The 21,427-nt window shown below is 38.2% G+C and overlaps 1 protein-coding gene across 3 annotated transcripts in view; it reads left to right on the top strand.

The window, feature by feature from the left end:
* Positions 1-20,782, top strand: part of AKAIN1 (A-kinase anchor inhibitor 1) — a 75,610-nt gene extending 54,828 nt beyond the window's left edge. The window contains exon 2 of one of the 3 annotated variants that reach the window (XR_004953674.1): positions 19,504-19,605. Coding sequence is in view for 1 of the 3 variants with exons in the window: in XM_016120980.2 (XP_015976466.2) it covers positions 19,504-19,697 (194 nt within the window). In the remaining 2 variants the exon portion in view is untranslated. Of the gene's footprint in view, positions 1-19,503 lie in introns of all 3 variants that reach the window. The other 2 variants (XR_004953673.1, XM_016120980.2) reach the window with 2 other exon arrangements.
* Positions 20,783-21,427: the final 645 nt, after the last annotated feature.

Raw genomic sequence — 21,427 nt, forward strand, 5'->3', positions numbered from 1 at the left:
CTTTTTTCCTGTTCATTTGAACTACCATCTCTACCAATGGGAGGTACCAGCCTTTCTAACCTGTTCTATTTATCCATCTATCTGTTCTGGTGCTAGGATCACACCGCCTTAATTATTATGTAATTTAAAAAACTTTTCAGTGTGCAGGAGTGCAAATTACATGTAATGTTCTTTCTGTGTCATTTAATTCTTTCCTCTTTTTTAATGTGATAGACAAGGGGGATTATTCTTTAATAATTGGCACGACTATATATGTCAGCATAGCAAGTTGCTAGTCACTATCACCTAAGTCAATCATGTGCTACAGTTTGCAGATGGTGAAAAACATTCTGGAAAGTGTGACTTTAGGAGTAGAAGCATATTTAAAAGAAGTGCCTATAACTGATTCAAAAGAAAACAGATGCTATGTTTTTGTGAACGCTGGTTTAGAGTCATTCAGGATGCTCACTGTGATTAAGATTCTTGCATCTTTACATAATGCTTTGTCCACTTGTAAGAAAACAATTTCCAATGTCATTTTGAACATGACAAAATAGGAACTAAAAGCGAAACTGGGTTCTTTTTCTTTACTTATTTATTGTGAAGTTGAGTTCTAACCCTCTTTTTGTCCATGTTGAACAGACTCTTCTGTTTGGAATTGACTTTTTTCAACAGCTTTTGTCTTTTTTTTTTCATATTTATTTTAGGATGTGGTTTGAGTATTTTTTTTTTTTCCATTGTGGTGGTTTTGAGAATCTGATTTGCTGGTTTTGGACACAAAAATGGTGCCCTGTTCCATGAAGCAGCACTGGGCTGTGGTTCTATGTGCTGGTTGTGAGGGAGGAAAATGAAGAAAAGCATAGGAAAGACGTTTTCATGCTACCTATGGCAAAGCAAGAGGGGAAAAGTTGGTAACTCACTAGTACCTAAAGAATCAAATTTATTTTTTATTCAGAAAAATAAAAACCCTAGCATTTCATTGTGGCAAAACAGTAAAATCCAAATGCACTTCTATAAGATCATGAGCATTTTAATTCCTACCAATAAGAGAGAGGATTACACATAAACGACCACATGACACCTAGGTAATTTGTTATTTAGTTCAGGGAATCTTTTCACTAATAGATGTTTATAATCTTTCTGGTTACTGTTTATGTTTTAATTAATTTATTAAAAATTGGATAGTTTAAAGACTATGAAAGTAATAGCTTATCACAATAATTGCAAGCACACTTTAGAATGTTGAATATTAGAGGTATTCTCTTTTTAGAAAAGGAAGCTTGAAGCCAGACAAGTCAAGTGACTTGTCAGTTACTTAGTAGTTTAGTGGTGAAGTGGCTGCGAGTCCAGACTTTATCTAAGCCCAGTGCATGTTCTGCCACCTAGGAAATGCAAACTGCAAGGATCAACTGGCAAAGGCCCTTTGGAGCACTGTGTGGAGAAGGTTCCTGAGGAGTAGCTAAGCTCACTTTTAACAAGTGACATGAAGGGATGGCAGTACCTGCCTTAGAAAGAGAAGTGGCGACACATGAGGCCCATATCTGCCCTTTCTGTGTCACACCTTTCCTTTACTTAGAGACTGGTTTGTAGATAATCTTGCCTTATATGTGAAAGATCCCACACAGGACATGTTGCACATGTGGGTAAAGTTCCCTTTTACCTGAGTTAAGGACAGTTAGAACAAGCGCTCAGATCAGAACACTTGGCATTCTAAGGGGCTTTTGAAAACTCTCATTTCTACTTTATTTGAAAACTGGCTGTGGCCCAGAGTGTTGTTATTCTCATACTGATTTTAGGGGTTTAAGTTCATACTATAATTACAGCGAGGAGATAGAGCCCAGGCAGTGAAGTGCTTTGTCATGGTTGCTGTTATTTCTTGCACCTTACTCATTATTTCCTACCACCCTTGGAGTGTTGACAGGTATCTGCCAGGCAGGCTGTGGCACCCTCTGGTTATAAGCTGAGTTTAGGATTGAAACAGTGGCTGATGGCCCATTTTATCTGCTTTTACTAGGCATCAGTTAGAGCCTTGGATGACATCTCCTTTTGATAAGCAGAACACACAGTTGAAACATTTCAATAGAATATTTTAATGTTTTGCTGGGTTCATCTTTCTTTTTTAGTGAGCACTTGTACTGATCCATATTTCCTCAGTTAGTTTTCATACTCTACAACCTAATTGGCTGACAGATGGAAGTAAACATAAGAGAGACACCAGTTGTATACAGCTGGAAAAGAAAAGATAAATTGAAACTTATTCAATTAATGGGCTAAAAAAGTGGAAATTGATTAAAATCATTGAGTACAATGTTACCTATAAATTTTATTTTTAGACATAATGAAATAAAAATTAGTGGGTTTTACTCCAACTCTTTAATATCCATCTACAAAGAACAGTAATGTGTCAGTTTCTCTTAGGAATGCATATTGTACCAAGTTGTATGTTATATGTGGGTGACATAAATGTTATGAGCTGTCTGCCCTTTGTATTAAGGATGACACTAATGTACCATACATTACTTGTAAGGCAGGAGCTATAAATGTTTTCAAATCTTTTGATGAAGTTTTGTTATGCTACTTACCTTTAGCTACCTCTTCCCTCATGACCATTGGAAAATATGCTGAAGAAAGCTTAAATAACTGAGAAATGTTATCTGTATTTCTGGAAGGGTATGAGGCCTTCTGGCTCATCTCAGTTTGTATGACCTTGACCTCCTTAGCTCTGTGCAAAACAGTGGAGTTCATTGGATTAGAGATAATAAAGTTGAAGTTAGATACAGAATTTTACTTGCTTTTCCAGAGATAATTTTATTTTTCAGTGAATAAAAAAATGATTTGGTAAATTAAATACAAAATTGTCGTACATCTGCAATCCACCAGTGGCTTTAAATTGTATTACCCTGTCCGCAAATCACAAACAGTGAATTGTTTACCCCTCTGTTTCACTGAGTTCTAGCCTATTAAAGCAAATGAACTTTGTAATTATAGTGGGCACTAATAGGGTATATTTTTCATTTTTTATCATCTTGCTATGAATTAATTTATTGCTCCTCCCAGGATAACATGATTTTACATCAAATCATTTTTATGTGCATTTTAAATTCAAATGTTAGTTGGGTTTTTTTTTTTTTTTCCATTGTCCTTTTTTCACCTTGCTCTAGATTTTCCACATGCAGTTAGAGAATACTTTCTAAATACAGGTATAGTATCTGCCTCCCTGCCTATGATATATATTCAGATCTGTAGTGATCTTTTCTGTTCATCTGATAGAATTACGCCCCCTCCCTCCCAGTTTTCTAAAAAGGGATAATTGTCATACCATTGGATTTTTAAAATAAACTGTCCAGTACATTATGTGACTCACATAAGTATACCAGATGGATCCAAAAGATATTGAGTCATATTGTTCAGCCTTCTGAACACACATATTGATAACAGTATCTGCCAGCATTTCTTTATCATCTGCAAATGTTCTACCTGTTAATGCTTCATGAGATTCAGAAGTGTGTCTTCTAATTTTCTTACTTCCTGGAATTCATTTTAATTCATACCTATTAACTCCAATCAAGTATTGAAATAAATAGCTTGAAAACTGCCAAGAAGACAACATGACTCTAACAAACAAAGAACTGAAAGTATGTATATGAGAGGGAAATTTCCCATAGATAAGAACTTCTAATTTGAGGGTATTTCTGGCCAACAATACCTTTAGCCTCACAACAAAGTAGAATCTGAATATTTTTCACTTGATTTATTTTCATCTTTCCATGATCCAAAAATTATAGAAGCACGTTCATTTTCTTTTAGCAAAAGGTTGTTTTTTATATTGTCCATGAATCTGAGTCCTTTGACAAATTTAACTATAATGAAAGAGAAAAACCCTGGAGATGACACTAATCTCTATAACCCTGGTTTCAGACCTAGACAGGGGGTAGATGAAGCAGCAGTCAGAATTTTAAAATTAATGGTTATAACCTTGTCAAAGATTAATGACTAATTATTGTTTCCCAAAGTATAGTACAGATTTGGCAATCAACTAATTCAGTAAATGGAGAAGACACACCTTGTACTTCGGGGTTTGTATCATCTACTTGATTGTCCCATTAATTAAATCAATTGTGAAATGATCTCTTAGCCACTGAATTTTCTCATGCGCTGTGGATATAGATCGAAGGTGAGTCTTAAATAACAGAGTGGCCTGAGACCTGAATCAGATTACCTGCAGTAATGGCTAAATATATAAATTTCTGAGCTGTATCCTACATGGTGCTCACTATAACTATTAATCCAAGGTGGTTCTTATGATGCTAGATTTTGAGAACCACAAACCAATCAGATAATGACCTGCCTGAGGCCTGTTACAAAGATCTGACCTTTCCTACACAGGTCATCCTCTTTATCACTTTCCCTTTGTTCTCTGCTTCCTATCACTTGTGCCATGATGGGGCAAGCCCTTTTCTCTTTATAGCCCTAGTAGTGCTGATTTTAGATCTTTCTAAAAAGAAATGTGTGCAAAATGAGAATTCTGAATGCATGGCAAAATAAAAGAAGCCCATCAGCCTTTATATGTGTGTGTATATACACACACGCACACACACACATGTATGTATGTATGTGTATATATACATACATATGATGTATATATCAAATTCAACTTTTCATAACATTTGAATATTTCTTATAAATTTTTATCCTCATAGTTATCCTATGAGGTATACCTGGGAAGGCCTCACCACTGTTATTGGAAAAAATGAGTTAAACTTGGTAAGGGGATTAAGAGGCTTGCTCATAAAGCTGGAGTATATCTTGTGTCTTCTGTGAACATCTCGAGGACCAGGAAATATGGATTATGTAAATATCCCTAATGCCTAGCACACTGTCTGTACATAATAGACACTTGGTAAATGTTTGAATGACTCCATGTATCATTTATCTTCTCTGGTAGGCTCAACCCACCAGAGCAAGGACAGAGAGAGAAATCAGAGCAGAGGTGTCATCTAGATTGCTCTGAATCCTTATACAGGAGACCAGGAGATGAGATCCACCTGTCATTTTAGAGAGTCTATCAATGTAAACCTTTGCATCTTAAACTGGTTATAATATGTCTTCTATAATTAATTTCTATAAACTATTTTTGTAGCTTGCTTGCTAGAAACTTTTAAAGGTACTATCTACAATGTTAAGTAGATAGATGTAATTTAATTTTAATCTGTATCCTCAGATATTCTCTCTTCCTCCCTGCCTCCATCTCTCTCTCCCTCCCTTATTTCTTTTTCCAATATCTGATTCTTAGAGCAAATGCTCAGTTGATTTGCTTTGCTCTGTCTTGTAGTTTTGATGCTGCCAGACAAAGCTCCTTGAGACACAGGGCGAGACATGAAATTAGCCTCCTGTCACATAGCTCTAACAAACACTTCTAAATCTGGGTTAATTTTCCTTCGGCTTCTTTTGCCTTCTGAAATATCACTAAAAAAAAAAAATCTGATCTCGTTCTTAACTTCCTTTTCTATTTCCAGCCACCTGTTCCCTTTTTCTAATTAACCCCAACACAGTAAAGGAAGCCAAGATTCTCATGGTTATATAAAAAAGGTATAATGAAAGAAAAGCCACATATACTAGAATTTTGCCCAAGGAAATGCATGGTTGAAGATGAAGTTTTATATTTCTTTGTACAATTTGTAGATGAAGGAATGGTGACTTGTCTTCCCATTCTTGTGTTTCAAAAAATTAATCAAATATTTGTATGTGTATTATGTGAGAAAGCTGAGGACTATGCAGAATGGCCCAGAGATAGGAGTCACAGTCAGAGCCTCTAGGACAGGGGCTTGCTCAGCATAGCCCCTGATGGCCTCTGAGAGCTGGTGAAAACTGATTCATAATATATCATTTGTGCAGAGTTCAGGGAGTTTATAAATGTGTGGAGTGCATTTCCATGGCAAATGGTTGGCCAATGGAACAAAATCACCCAGGAATATTACTGGACTTAATTGAAGGGAGCTTGTTTTCACACTGCCTTGTTCTGAAAAGTATTTGAAACCAAATGGAGGGAGCTAAGAACTGACCATTAGAGGGGTTGATAGGGAGGCAAAAGGAAGACAGAATGGAGAAAACCGGGAAGATAGGAAGTAAGAGATATGAACTTAGTGCAAAATTTCAAAAATGGTAATTGGCCTAGTTACACATGACCTAGAAATTTGGAACAGCCTCTCTGATATTCTTACTGTATTGTGCTTCTGCACTGCTTTTCATGCATAGAGTCTGAGCTGGTGCCAAAAGAGCATCTCCTCAGCTGCTTCCTCCTGTGCTTGAACTCTAATTGCAGCGAAGCAGCAAAATGTGGCAAAGGAGGCCAAGAGCAGGAAACCAACGGGAGCAGAGAGAGAGGGAAAGAAAGAACAAATTGGAAAATGGAAACTGGAAAGCCAATGCAGCAATCATTAGTTGAACAAATACTGAGTGTCCACTGTGAGCCAGTGCTGTGCTAGGTCCTGGGGACAGAGTGGGGTCATGCCTTGGGAGCTGAAGCTCTAGTGAGGAAAGATGGATAATAAGCACAGGCTGTGCTGAAATTGGCAGATAGGACATGTTAGTTTCATTTCTGACAGCTGTACATTCATTCCCTCTTGATGCGAGACTTTCAAAGAGGTGTTACATATGTAAGGCTTTTCTTCTCAGTACTAAAGTCAGAAAGCTAAATGCAGTGTGGCTGCAAGTTGTGAAATGCCCCACACAAAGGTTTTGAATTTTAGCAAAGACTGTGTGGAATCCATGTAGACCCAAACTCTTTTTATTTTTATTAGTTTAATAGACATTTAGGTACTGCTCACTTTAAGTCACAGTTCTAAGCACTTTACAAATATACACTTATTTAATCTTCATAATGTTATTAGGGAGGTGGTGTTATTGTACCAGTTTTATAGATGAACCTTACTTGCCCAAGGTCCTACAATGCTATGGACTGAAAATTTGTGTCTTCTCAAAATTCATATGTTAAAATCCTAACCTCCAAGCTGATTTTAGTATGAGGTGGGGAATTTGGAAGGTGAGTAGGTCATGAAGATGAAGGCCTCATGAATGGGGTTAGTGTCCTTATAAAAGGGACCCCAGAGAGATCTCTTAATTGTTCTACCATGTGACGTACCATGTGACAATATGACGAGAAGACAATCATCTATTAACCAGGAATCAGGCCTCCACCAGACCCAAAATCTGTCAACACCTTGATATTGGACATCCAGCCTCCAGAACTGTAAGAAATAATTATTTGATGTGTACGCCACTCAGTATGAGAAATAAATACTTGATGCATAAGCCACTCAGCCTGTTTGGTAGCCTGAACAGACTAACACACAGTAATTGATATCAGGCTATTCGTACATTTAAAACTAGATCTTATTTGTGATGCATTGAATACAAGGCCAAGTAAGAGAAGGAGAAAGGGCATGAGGTGAGAGACAAGACATGAACTTGGTCAGCAGGGTCCTGAGGGCCATGGTGAGAGGTTAAGCTTTCATTCCAACTGCAATAGGAGGCCAAGGAAGGCTTTAAGCCATTGAGTGACATCTTGCATTTCCATTTAAAAAGGTTACTCTGACTGCTGTCAGAGGAACAAGTGGAAGAACAAATAAAAGATGTAATAACAAGACTGTGACTTGATATGGTAAAAACATTTAGGAAGTGAGCGAGGGCATACATTTACGTGTTTTCCATTTTGTGCAGCTAATAATAGAAGGGCTCTAATAATAGCTAAGGGTTCTATTATTAGCTGCCAACTCCTCGCCTTCTTGAAGGTGAGGTAGTAGTGCCCCATGGAAGGGACTCCAGAGCGCACAGTTCCAGGCCAGCTCTGGGACTCACAGAGTAGGTCCTCAAGTGAGTGACTCCACATAAAATTTGGACTACCATTTTTCCACTTGAAAAATTGAGAGAATTGATTCTTTATCTCTGTCAATCTTTTAAAGTCTTAAAATATTTCGTGGTATCTAAAACTGTGAGAAATCTTAGGCATCAATCCTTCCCGAAGGTGAAAATTTGGCTTGTCTTGTGCAAACCTGGCACATTTAGACATTTAATAAATGTTTCATGAATGACTAGGAGAGGGCAGAATTGGAGAATAGCTGGCGGAAGGTTCTACTTCTGTGCCCTGGCTGCTACTTGCGTTTCATTATTAGGAATTAGTTTAAGACGTTTGCTTGCTTTTAATTGCTCCTATGTCTCCAGCTGGTGCAGGAGAAAGAAAGACCCCGGGAGTGATCAAGCTGTTTCAAATGACAGGGATGTCAACTTTGCAGCACACATCCGTGGTTGGAATATAGTTTCACATAACTCCTGCAATTTTCACATGTATATGGAGGCTGTTGTGATTAATATCATTCAAATTCATCTAAACGCATTACTCAATTCATAGCCTCTTTTTGTCATATGTGAAATATTTTGACATTGCAAAGACATTGTCTTCAAAAAGTTGGGAGCTGCTAATTCAAGGAGAGTAGAAAAGATTTTACATCACGTTAGAGCATAATCTTCCTCTGGTTCTCCTCCTAAGTCTTGCTATGTACTCATATCCTCCAGGGATGAAGAATTACTTTTGAGAGATTGTTTAGTTAAATTCTAGACATGCATTTTCTGATGACTTGTCACAACTGGGAATTTAAATCATTCTATAGCAGAAAAATAGTGATTGTGAGGATTATGCTGTTTATTTTAGGGAGGACAGTGTGAGAGGGCTTTTTTGTTTTTTAAAGGATTCCTTTAAAAAAAAAATCACTCAGAGAGCTAACATCAGTTCCTCTCCAGTCTGTTCCTCCCTTTCTCACTTTCCAAAGTGAGTAGGAAGGGAGAGCGTGTGGCTAGTTTTGCCTAGGAATTTGGAATCTTTTAAATATTTAAGCGATCTGGTAATTCGGTCAAGTAATTTTCATCTGAATCAAGATAGGAAACCTCTACACTATTTTCAGCTGCTCTAGAGCTCTTGGGAGGACAAATCTGTAAATGGCCTTGCATGATTTTTTTGTGGTCAGAAAGCACCATGATGTGCTAGTTATTCTACGGCGTTTGATAAAATAAAACCACATTCTTGTCTCATGAGTCAAAGATTTCCCCTACACTAACACACACATTTGCGCATTGCAACGTCCTTGCTTGAGCGCTACCCAGGAACAAGGGCAGAGGGCTCCCTGCCAAAGGACAGCGGGTCCCTGAGTCTGAGGCAACCCCAGGAGTGGCCACTAAGGGGCAGCAGAGGCTGCAGAACGTGCAGTGGAGCCGCTGGGACAGGGGTGGACTGGCCGCTGAGCCTCTGAGGGTGGAGGTAGTTAGTGTGTGAGGGCGAAGAGCGGATTCTGAGGGTGGGAAGTGAGTATGTGATCCCGAGGGTCCCAAGATTTCTTCTGCTTTCTTTTTAAGTCTAGTATTGTCACTTTCTTTAATACACAGGCTCACATGGTGCCTACTTTTTCTGTCGCCTAAATACTTGACTACCGGATTTCCAGAATGTCGGTCTGGGATGTGCTGCCCCTACCTACTCTCCCTTTCTGGCGTATCCCTGGGCAGAAACGAAGGAGCGGACGGTGTGGGCCTGCTGGGTTTGTTTGATACTTCTGGAAGGGAAGGATGGGCACTGGGTGACACAGACACTCTGGAGAAATGAGCTGGTTAGGGAAGGTGAGGAGACTGCGGTAATGGCTGTCACAAAGGGTGGCCCGGCCCCATCTCCTTCATCCCAACCCCTGGGCATTTTATCATTTCTGCCTAAAGTGCAATGTACACCCTTGCTTTGGATCAAATTCTTGGTTTTCCCTTTCCTCTGGGTTGCCATCCCTAAATTTTCTTTATGAAAATTTTGGAACAGCTTCTGACAGCAAGAAACTAGGAACTGGGGAGGAGTTTGATTTCCTGAATTTGTCCGGGTGAAAGGAGAAAAACCTGTAGTTGAATTTTGCAGAAATCTGTAGTGGTCAAAATAGCCTTTTGGGGTCTCTCTAAATTCATAACCCAGTCTTAATTGAATTATATTTTTATCCAAAGTTCAGGAAATTAAATAGAACATTTTTAAGATGGCATTTCCCCTGCCTCAACGTCCTCAAATGAAAAGCCTCTGTGTGTGTGTGTGTGTGTGTGTGTGTGTGTGTGTTCCCATGACAAAGGCCATTTAGTTTAATGTAGCCTGATGTATCATTTTTTTCCTTTATGGTGGTTGTTTTTTGTGTCTCGTTTAAGAAATCTTTGCCTACTCCCAGGTCATAAAGATATTCTTTTATATTTTCTTTTAAAAGCTTGATAGACTTTTAAAGAGCTTTTTTCTTTTAGAGCAATTTTGGGCTTACAGCAAAATTAAGGGGAAGGTACAGAGATTTCCCATATCTTTCCCCCGCCTGCCACCACATAAGTACAGCTTCCTTCATAATCAACATCCCCCACCAGAGCGATACATTTGTTACCTAAAGTTCATAGTTTACATTAGGGTTTATTCTTAGTTCTGTTCATTCTGTGGGTTTGGGCAAATGTATAATGACTTGTATCTACCATTATAATATCATACAGAGTAATTTCACTGCCCTAAAAAGCCTCTGGGCTCCAGATTGTTTTACTTTTCAAATATAGATGTGAAATCCACCTGGAATTGATTTTTGATGTGAAGTGCAAGGTAGTCAAAGTTCCTTATTTTTTTTTGTGAATAAGTACTTGGCCCAATCTCATTGCTTAAAAATACCATTTTTTCCCCTCACTGCACTACACTGTCATGGTTTTCATGAATCAGGTGATCACATAAGCGTAAGACCCTGTTTATGGACCCTTCATTTTATTTTATTGGTCAGCTTTTCTATCTCTATATCAGTATCACACTTTCTTGGTTACAACCATGTGCCGTATAATGACATTTTGGTAGATGACAGATGAAAAACTGCATATACAACAATGTTCCCATAAGATTATAGTGGAGCTGAAAAATTCCTATCGGCTAGTGACATTGTAGTCATAACATAGTGCAACACATCACGTATTTGTGATGATGCTGCTGTAAACAAACCTACTGCAATGCCAATTGTATAAAAGTATAGCATATGCAATTATGTTCAGTACATAATACTTGATAATAAATGGCTGTTACTGATTTACGTATTTACCATTCTATACTTTTTATCATTATTTTAGAATGTACTCTTTCTACTTACAAAAACAGTTTGTTGTGAAACAGTATGCCGTGTTATATTGTCATCACCATCACACATACATGTTTACTTCGTCTTTCAATTGCATCTTTTTATCTTGTGCATGGTTTAAGCTACTGAATCGGGTCTTCCCTATTTGTTGTCCTTTTATAAATTACCTTTGTTCTTCTTGACCAAAATACTCATTTGATTTCTAAATTAAAATTGTCTTTTCCTTTTCAAGTTTTGTTGGGACTATTCCTTACAGCTTTCCTAAAAATAATACATTGCAGCCCAGTAATATAGTAAAAGTCAAATGATGTTCTAAAGTACTAAAATAGCTCTACAAGGTAAAAGCTTTCTAGGACACTGTAGGTCAGTGTGCCACATGTCTGTCCTGCCCACTGCCCTCCCCTCCCCGCCACGAGGCTACAGAAAGAATTTTCTATCTTTTCCCTTTGGCATTTCCAAATTCTATCTGTCTTTCAAGGCTTGCTCCAAATCCTCCATGTACCCACCTTGATTACATAACTCTCCTCAGATTTCTTCAGTCACCCTACGCGACACAGATTTGATGATACACTGCAGAAATACTCTTGGAAAAAGACCCAGCACCTCCCAGCCTCCCAGGCCCTGCACCTTGTGGGCTAGCCGACTTTTCACCTCCAGTCTCCCCCTCACCCAGTGGGCACCCAGCCACTCAGGCAGGAATTGCCTTCAGTTTCCTACAAGACCCTGCTCCTGCACATTTCAGGAACTTTCCACTCTGGGTTTGGCCTTCCTGCCTGACATGTTCTTCCTTTCCTGCTCCCACCACCTTCCTTTTATTGATTAATGCCTCAGTAACCCTTAAGTCTCCTGTCCTAGACCCTTCCCTGACCCCCACACGAGATCAGTTCTCCTTGAAATGTGCTCCCTGTGCTGCCTTCATGGCATGTGCCACAGCTCAAAATTATAAACTTGTTTGATTATTTGGTTAGCACCTCGCTTCCATTAGATTGTAAGCTCCAATAAGGCAGGATCCGTGACTGTGTTGCCCAACATTTTAATCTCTAATACCTAGCCTAGTGGTTGTCATATAGTAAGTGCTCTGTAAATCTTTTATGAATGAATGCATGAATGAATGATACACTTTGACCTGGTGGCCTATGTAACTCTCTATAGTACCTTGCATACAGATGCTCAATAAATATCTTTCTAGTTCATTTCACATTGTTCTATAGGACATTTTAATAAAGAACTCCATATAGTTTATGAATGTAGCTTACTGCACTCTGAAATGATGGGCCTGGCCATTGTAGGCAGAGTCAGAGGTAACTCTTAGTGCCCTGTACCTGATTCATTAAGGGTGGTGGTAATAGTGGGACATCACTCAAATGTAACTCAAAAGTGTTCTATATCTGTTTTGCCTTCAGTATTTCAAATCCACGTTTTGGAAACCCTAAAATGCTGCTTCTGATTTGGTTATGATACATGGGGGCACAGCATGACTTGGTGGCTTTAGCCACAAACTGGACACTCAAGAGACTATGACTTTCTGTTGCTGGGAAGGCACATAACTTTAGCTTGCTCAGGGGCAAAGCAGGGCAACCAGGACAGCTTCATTAGCAGTTGGCATAAATAAGTGAGATCTAACATCTGGTCCTTCATGAAAAATTCCTGTCGTTACAGAGCTGGAAAATAGACTATCATTCCATTAATAAGGGTAGCAGAATTAGTTCTTGTTCTCTGCGTTCCTTCCGTAGGCTAGTCATTGATGAATGATAATACTGTCTTTATAGTCTCAAGCAGTCAAAGAGTAAGATAAAAATATGCTTTATGGACACTATCAGCAGCACTGTGTGTTAGAGAGAATGGACAGGCAATGCAGGCAGAACCCTATCCTACCCTAATAGGGAATTCTGTAATGTGCATACATAGTGACCCAGTGTGGAAAGACAAGAGATAATTATATTGCTTATGATGCGACCTCCGCCACACTCTCAATGAGATCGAGGGGAAATCACTAATCGAATTCTGCCTTAAAATGGGAACACTGATCTTTTCTAAAATACACCTCCCTGGAATATTATAGAGTTAATGTAATAGAGGCAAATGGCACTTTGGTTCTTAGGGGGAAAAATACTAAAGTAAATTTTTATCAGGAGGACCTTCCTATGGTCATTAGAAATATGATTTTAGTGGGTATAAATTAGGAATTAAGACAAATTATTAACCATATGGCAATTGAGTTCCTCAGACACCTTCCACTGGGGTAGGTGAGATTGACGTGTGGAACCGTAAGCTCTGAGGTGAGGGAGGAGAGTATGGAGCTCCGGGAAGTCTGTGGAAGGCTGGCCCCCATGGAGCGGGCTGGATATCACAGGAAATCGTGACTCCAGGGTTGCCCGAATATGTGCATATGTCAAGGGGCAGGGGGCAGGAGGCAGGTAATGATTGAAGGTGGAAAGACACTGGATACAAATTTAGTTACATCACATTCATGACGTCGATGTACTTATATTGGGCATTTCAAGTTTAAAGTGAATTAAATCGATTCATCTTTTGCGAAATAGCAAAATGATCTTGTAAATGCTAATTAGGCTAGAGGACATTTGCATCACCTAAAAAAAAGCAATTGGCTACCTACAACATGTAGATGATTTATTAATTTCAAATAAATGAGTGCATATATATAAATGGCAAGACTCAGGATTTCTGTGGCTGCCTTCTGTTGGGCTGTATTGTACTTCCCCACCAGGAAGGGGAGATAAAATACCCTTTCCTTTCAAATGAATAGCATTTCAAATGGAGCACCAGTTGGTTATTCTGGTGGGTGAAGCCAATCCTGTGAATGCTTCCTCTGTCCGTGGTGACTTGCCAAGACAGGGGGCCTTGGTGGTTTTTTTCTCTTAAGTAGCTGCATTCTTACTTCTTGAGCCAACCTCTCAGGCCACAGCTGACTGGACTGTAATGAGCCACAGTCATTTACTCTATGGCTGGCCTAAGAGGTGACCTGGCATAAAAATGGTTTTTTTTCAGGGATAATGGGGGTATGCTGAGTCTTTCAGCTTCTCTCTCAGGAATTTCAATTGAAAATATGGCAAGAATCAGGCAGTTGCAAGCAGAACCTTAGCTGAAATGTCCCCAGAGAGAAGGCAGTATATGAAATCATGAAGCACTACAAGTCATGAATAAGTAGAAACAAGGGTAGGTATATATCTTGAAGCTGGGGAGACTCCAGAAGGAAGGGAGAGTTGTTAGATGGAAGCAGCTGAGGGAAAGTTGAAGCTCTAATGGTAGAGAACTATCTACATAATCCAATTACTGGAACTGTATTGGATTATTCCAGTTTCTAAATTGTAATGTGAGACTTTGCCAGATATTTCCATGATGTCTAGCTATGACACATGTATCCACATAGCAACCGTCACCCTCCAAAAATAACCTTAAGAGTACCTTTTTTTTTTTTACATTCCAAAGAACCTAACCTATGGTATGTAGCAATAGTTTACAAAAAAACTTTTATTTCAGTCTTATTGAGATATAATTGACATGCATCACTGTAAAAGTTTAGAGTATATAATTGAGTGCCTTGACTTAGGTACATTGTGAAATGATTACTACAGTAATTTTAGTTAACATCCAGTATTTCATATAGATACAAGAAAAAAAAATTAAGAAAAAAATTAGTAATGTGAACTTTTGTGAATTACTCCCTTAGCAACTTTTAAATATGCTGTACAGCAGCGTTAACTGTAGTCACCATGCTGTACATACATTCCCAGGCCTTATCTCAAAACTGGAAGTTTGCACCTTTTGATCTCCTACATCCAATTCCCCTATTTCCTGTTACCCACCCCTGGCAACCACAAATCTTATCTCTTTTTCTCTGACTTTCTTTGTTTAGATTTTACATTTAAGTGAGATCACACAGTATTTGTCTTTTTCTGCTTGACTTATTTCAGTTAGCATAATGTCCTTAAGGTCCATCCATGTTGTTTCAAATGGCAGAATTCTCTTCTTTTTATGGCTGAATAGTATTTCATTGTATATTTTATATCATGTTTTTCTTTATTTATTCATCTATCAATGGACACTTAAGTTATCTCCATGTCTTGACTATTGTAAATAATACTGCAATGAACATGGGGGTGTAGATATCTGTTCAAGATAGTTATTTTGTTTCCCTCAATATATACTCATGATGGAATTGATGGATCATTTGGTAGTTCTATTTTTGCTTTTTAGGGGAAAATCCATACTGTTTTCCATAGTGGAAATTGGATTATTTGTTTTTCTGTTGTTGAGTTATATAAGTTCTTTATGTATTTTGGGTATTAAACCTTTTCACATATATGATTTACAAATATTTCCACCATTCTGTAGGTTTTCCTTTATTTTGTCAATCATTCCTTTTACCATGAAGAAGCATTTAATTTTGATGTGGTCTCATTTATTTTTGATTTTGTTTCTTGTACTTTACATGTCATATCTAAAAATTTGTTGCCAAGACCATTGTCAGGTAGCTTCTTTCCTATGTTTTCTTTTAGGAGTTTTATGGTTTCAGGCCTAATAGTTAAGTCTTTAATCTGTTTTATGTTAATTTTTGTAAGTGGTATAAGATATGAGTTCAGTTTCGTTCTTTTACATATGTATATCCAATTTTCCCAGCGCCATTTATTAGAGAGACGGTCTTTTCTCCATCCGGTGTCCTTGGATCCTTTGTTAAGTGTTAGTTGAGTGTATATGCTTCAGTTTATTTCTGGGCTCTTGATTTTGTTTCATGTGTCTATGTGTCTGCTTTTTTGCTAGTACCATACTGTTTTGATTACTGTAGCTTTATCACATAGCTTGAAACCAGCAAGTGTGATGCCTCCTGCTTTATTCTTTTTTCTTGGGATTGCTTTGCATATTAGTGGGTCTTTTGTGGTTCTGTGTATAACTTTTTGTTTTGCTTTTATTGTCTAAGTGCACTGGGTGGCTTTTACCCTCATCTTCACTCCACCCTTTCTCTGTTCTAGCTACTTGCCACTCTTTTTGTCCCACACCCTCCACTACATAAAAATATTCGTGACCCAGAGCAAAGTGGTAATGAGAACAGTGAGGGTTAAACCAACCTTGAAAGTCACCAAAGAGATCTTCCTGACACAGCTTAGTACAGACTGCCTTTGACTTTTTAATCAATTTATCTTCATAATGAATGAAGAAAGACATGACAGTTTAACTCAAATATAAGGTCACAGCTAAATATAGTGTAGATTTTCTTTTTTTTTTCTCTCTCTATTATTAAGGAATCAGCTTACTCTTGTCCCCAGATTCTTCTCTTCTCCATTCAAAGACAGGAAAATAGCTGTGCTGCAGGGATATTTTATAGTTAACACATATCTGGTTTGGCTAAAATACTCTTTCCTGGAGCAAACATGGATGCTTCGAACTTTTTTTGGCTTTTCCACACACTTGTGTTGTCCAGCAGCATGAAGAGCTCCCTGAGGATCACATTCGAACTGCTGCCAAGTGCATACTCTCCTTTTTCAATTGAACCTTAGTCTTTATATGGAAGTAATTTTAAAAAATTCTTAATTATTTCCTTTTAGCATCAAAACCTCCCTGAGTTTTAGTAGGGCATATAGCTGCCTGGCTTGAGATTATATTTCCTAGCCTCCTATGTGGCTAGGTGCAGACATGTGACTCAGTTTCCCTCAATAGAATGTGAGCAAATGATGTTTGCAACTTCTGTGACAATTCTTAAATGTGAATTGCTTGACCTCTATTTTCTCTTTATCTACATTCCAGCCCCAGATATCAGCTAACCAGCTCCACTTATGCAGTTGAAGACAATATAGTAGGAAATGGTAGAGCAATAAGGTGGAAGGAAGCAGAGTCCTTAGGTAATCTGGTGGGGCACAGTCACCTACACACTGGAGTGCCTCTGCGCTGTTGTGTGAGAGAGCAATAAATATCTCTCCCTTGAGGGAGCTGCTCAAGTTTTGAGTTTCTCTGCTATAATAGCCTAATCTATATATCTCAACCAACACAATAGTGGACATTAAGTACTGAACAGTTGTTATGTCATTCTTTTCTCTAGCAATGATCCTAAAATATGTGCTACTTGCCCACTTTACAGATGTGCAAGCAGGCTAAGAGAGGTGAGGTGACTTGCCCAAGATCTCACAGGTATACGTGGTAGAACTTGAACTCAGCTCTGAGGTATTTAAAAACACACATTTTTAATTGTTATGTCCTCAGGTCTCTTAATATTACTGTTCGCTCTTTTTCTATAGATAATATTCAAAGTATTCCTCTCTGTCACTTTAAAGTTTTTAAAGTTTTAGTCTGTTACACACCATAGCTTTAGACTCTTTCTGTGCTGGGTTTGGTATACGTTTATCATTTTGTCCTGCCTTTTTGGGGGATTGGGGAAGGCAGAGAGTATTGTTTTTAGTTTTGAATATAGATTCATCTTGGCTTGTTTGTTAGATTGTAAATCCCTCAGAAGATGTACTAATGATACAAATGCTGAATAAATGGCAATTATATGTCTAAAGGGATAAGGGCTGTCTGGTATTCTAGAATGACTCAGTATTCTCTTATGTGATGTTGTTCTCATGGGTATATAAATTCTGCTGTAAATGTATCAGTCCTGGTGAAAACACCCTTCCCCTAACTTAAAACATATTTTCATAGTAACAGTGTATTTACATAGAGGAAATATCTGAAAAGATGATTTTGAACAAGGAATGATGCCAATTCTGTCACTAGAAATATAAGCAGGTGGAATTTAAAATTTTTGCAGTCACACTTTAGACAAATGTTAGATTCATGATCATTCTGTTGTGCATGAGTTAGTGATACATTGGTTGCATAGTAAAAAAAAATCCAAAATAACACTGCCTTAAATAAGATATATCTATTTTTTCTAACACGAAAGAGGCCTGGAGGTGATCAGCCAAGGACCAATACGGTAGTCACTTACTTGGTCATTGGGATCCCCAGCTCCTTCTAACTTTTCCTTCTAAATGGTTTCCACTGTAAAGGTGCCCTCATGGTTAGTGGGAGCCCCTGTAATGACAACTGTTGTAACAGAGTTTTAGGCAATAGAATTCAGAGAAGGTAAATGGCCTTTATCTGCCTATTCCCTTTCAAAGATCTTTTCTAAAATTTTCACTAAACAAATTTCCACCCATTAATTAGAACTTAATAATACCTAGTTATGTAGCAGACCAAATAAAATCAAAGTTTTGTCTTGTTTTTAACTAAGGAAGAAGGGGAAGAATCAATGTTGGGTAGATTGTCTTGCCATCTAATTAGAAAATTAACACCATTCTAGATCAGGGATACTGATAAACTCTGGCCCATGGGCCAAATCTGGCCTTCGGCCTGTTTTCGTTTCTGTGGTTTTTTTGGTTTTGTTTTGTTTTTTTTTAATGTTTTTTGTTGTTATTGTTTCTATTTTGTTTTGTTTTTTTTGTTTATCGTAAATAGTTACTGGAACCAAGCTATATGCATTCATTGATGTATTGTGTACAACTGATTTCATGATACAACAGCAGAGTTGAGTGGGTTGTTACAGAGATGAGATGACCCATAGCCGAAAATATTGACTATCTGACCCTCTATAGAAAAAGTTTGCCAACCTCTGCTCTAGATCATGGAGGACAGATTTTGACAAATGAATGGCTTCGTTCCTTGGGATACTATTATAGGAGCAGGATTGAGTTTAATATGGATTCAGTAATAATCTAGTCTTCTTGATCCCCAGTGACTTTATATCCATCTATTAGGCATACATTTGGCTGCAAGCAACATAAAACCTGACTAATGGTGGATTAGACAAAAATGAGTTTATTTATCTCACATGTAAAGAAATCCAGAAGTTCACTGTCCAAGGCTGGTGCAGATGCTCAGTGATGCCTTCAAAACTAGACCCTTTTTTTCTCCCCTACTATATCCAGGATGTTGCTGTTCTTCTTCATGCCTATTGTCAGGTGGCTGCAGCACCTAAAAGCATTGTGTCTGCATCACATGGAGGGAGAAGGGAAAGGTACCGAAGGCCAAAGGGGGCACGAGTCTGTTGCTTTCTAAAAACTTTCCCAGAGGTGCTCCTTGGCCAAGACTATATCTCATGACCACGGCTAGCAGCAGAGAATTCTGGGACGGTGAGACTATAAATTGGGCACATTACTGGGGCAAACGAACAGAGATTCTATTGGAAAGGAAGAAGAGGAGACAAGAGCAGTATGTGCTGCAGAGGGCACCTCACAGTAAACTGAGCTACTCTAGCACGTTCTTATAGTTTCACCTTCCCTTTCATCTTTCCTACCTGCCCTTTCCTGTCACACAGTTCCCAAAATTAATATTGTTCTTTTCACCTCCCTTGCATATTTTCGGCTAGGTGAGAAGCCCGGAAATGAGCCAGAAGAAGTGAAGCTGCAGAATGCCAGCAGACAGATTGTGCAGAATGCCATCCTGCAGGCTGTGCGTCAAGTCTCCCAGGAGAGTCGGCGGAGGGAAGAGAGAGCCCGTGACAGTCGGGGCAGCTTCCAGTTGGGTGTGGGGGAATTGACCAAGAAGCATGAAAAGAAGTAACACAGTGGATTTGGCTGCCGTCATATGCTTGGCTCTTAGCCTTCCTCTTAGTATAGGATGCGTTGCCAAAATGTTGCCAGTGAAGCAAACGAAAGTGTCATTGACACCTAGCAGTAGAATGATTTCACACTAGCCCTTGGCTGAGAAGCACTGTTTTGAAAAAGTGCGTTAGACGAGTCTGTTTATATTAATGCAGTGCCTCTGAAACAGTGGGGCCAAACACAACACTGTAATTGCAAAAGTAGTTTGTAGCACAATTTATTTTTAAAGTTCTTTTTAAGAAAAATAATTCTGTCTTGTTCGTTTACTTCTGCCTTTTATGCATTCTTTCTGTGAATTTAACCAGCAGTCCTTTTTGCTGAAATACTGAGTACAGTACTGTGTTCATTATATATTTAAAAGACTTGCTGCAAAAGGAAGAAATGGAGTTTCAGTCATCTTCAAATATGGAACTGAAGGCTTTTCTAAAGTGAGTTCAGGTCCAAGATCAAATTAAGCAAAGGTGAATTCTAAGACCAATCCCTGAGGATCTTACCAAGGCATATATTTATATTACTTTTTTAAAAAGGAGGAGTTTAGCATCTCAAGAACTGTCTTTTACTCTCAGTTGTTTGATAGTTGGTATTTACTTTCTGTGCAGAAATCCTTTGGAAATATTATGGATTTCTTTTTTCATCTCAAAATTAAAATAAGACAAGTATATCTATATGCATGAGTTTTCCATAACTCAGTTCTTTAGCAGCCTCACGAAGAGCAGCTACAATTGTAGATTCCACCCTGGAGCTAAACTAGGGTCTGATTCTGGGATGCAGTGTCCTTGAAAGGAGCCCTGGGGCCTTATAAATGCTGTGTTGCCATCAGGCTATGTATTTGCACTAGTACCTCGCTACTAAGAACTTTCCTTTTACCCACTGACAGATTAAAATTATTTTTTTGAGATTATGAAAATCATACATATCAGGAATGAATAACACTTAAAATGGGAAAACTTTTTTTTTCAAACTCTCCAAAGCATGAAAATACAATGGGAATATTAAAGTGACAGTGTCGTGAATGTAGTTGAGATATATGTGTGTGAATGAATAAAGCCATCTATATTGCAACAATATATGACTTCTGTTTCATTCCTATGTAGATAATGCACATCTTTCTGGAGTCTTGAGAGTCCTATTTCCTGGGCTTCACAACTGTTATTGAGTTGATGCTACTGGGGACAGAAGAAGAATTTAACCTTTGTTAAAAACCTTTTGGCTTGAGAGTATCAATGTCTACATTTGATAGTTTTTTAAAAAGCCAAGTATTTACATCTAAAGTATGACTAATATTAAGGTATACTTATAAGATTCCAATATGTTACACTTTCCAGAATGGATACTATTGATAACAGTAGATGAATGAAAATAATCTCTTATCATCTCAGCTAGACTAGCTCACACAATGCACAGATGGAATAAATTCACAGGGAGAATGGCAGCAGGGGAGAGCAGAGGGCTTAAAATTTAAATAAGGTTTATTCATAATTTTTTAAACAGAACTCATGACAACTAAAGAATGAATTTAAGTTGATCTGAAGGCATATCACTGATGTGTGATAACTGCATAGTATAGATAGCGTGAATGAAGGTATAAAGGGAAATTATCCAGGAGAAACTACACACACACAAAATTCCAATGCTTGTAGTTTGCAAGTAATCTGGCACTATGTATACTGAGAGGTCTGGATATAACCA

Source organism: Rousettus aegyptiacus, unplaced genomic scaffold (genome assembly GCF_014176215.1).
Source record: "Rousettus aegyptiacus isolate mRouAeg1 unplaced genomic scaffold, mRouAeg1.p scaffold_m13_p_12, whole genome shotgun sequence".
In the NCBI taxonomy this organism is placed as follows: Eukaryota; Metazoa; Chordata; class Mammalia; order Chiroptera; family Pteropodidae; genus Rousettus; species Rousettus aegyptiacus.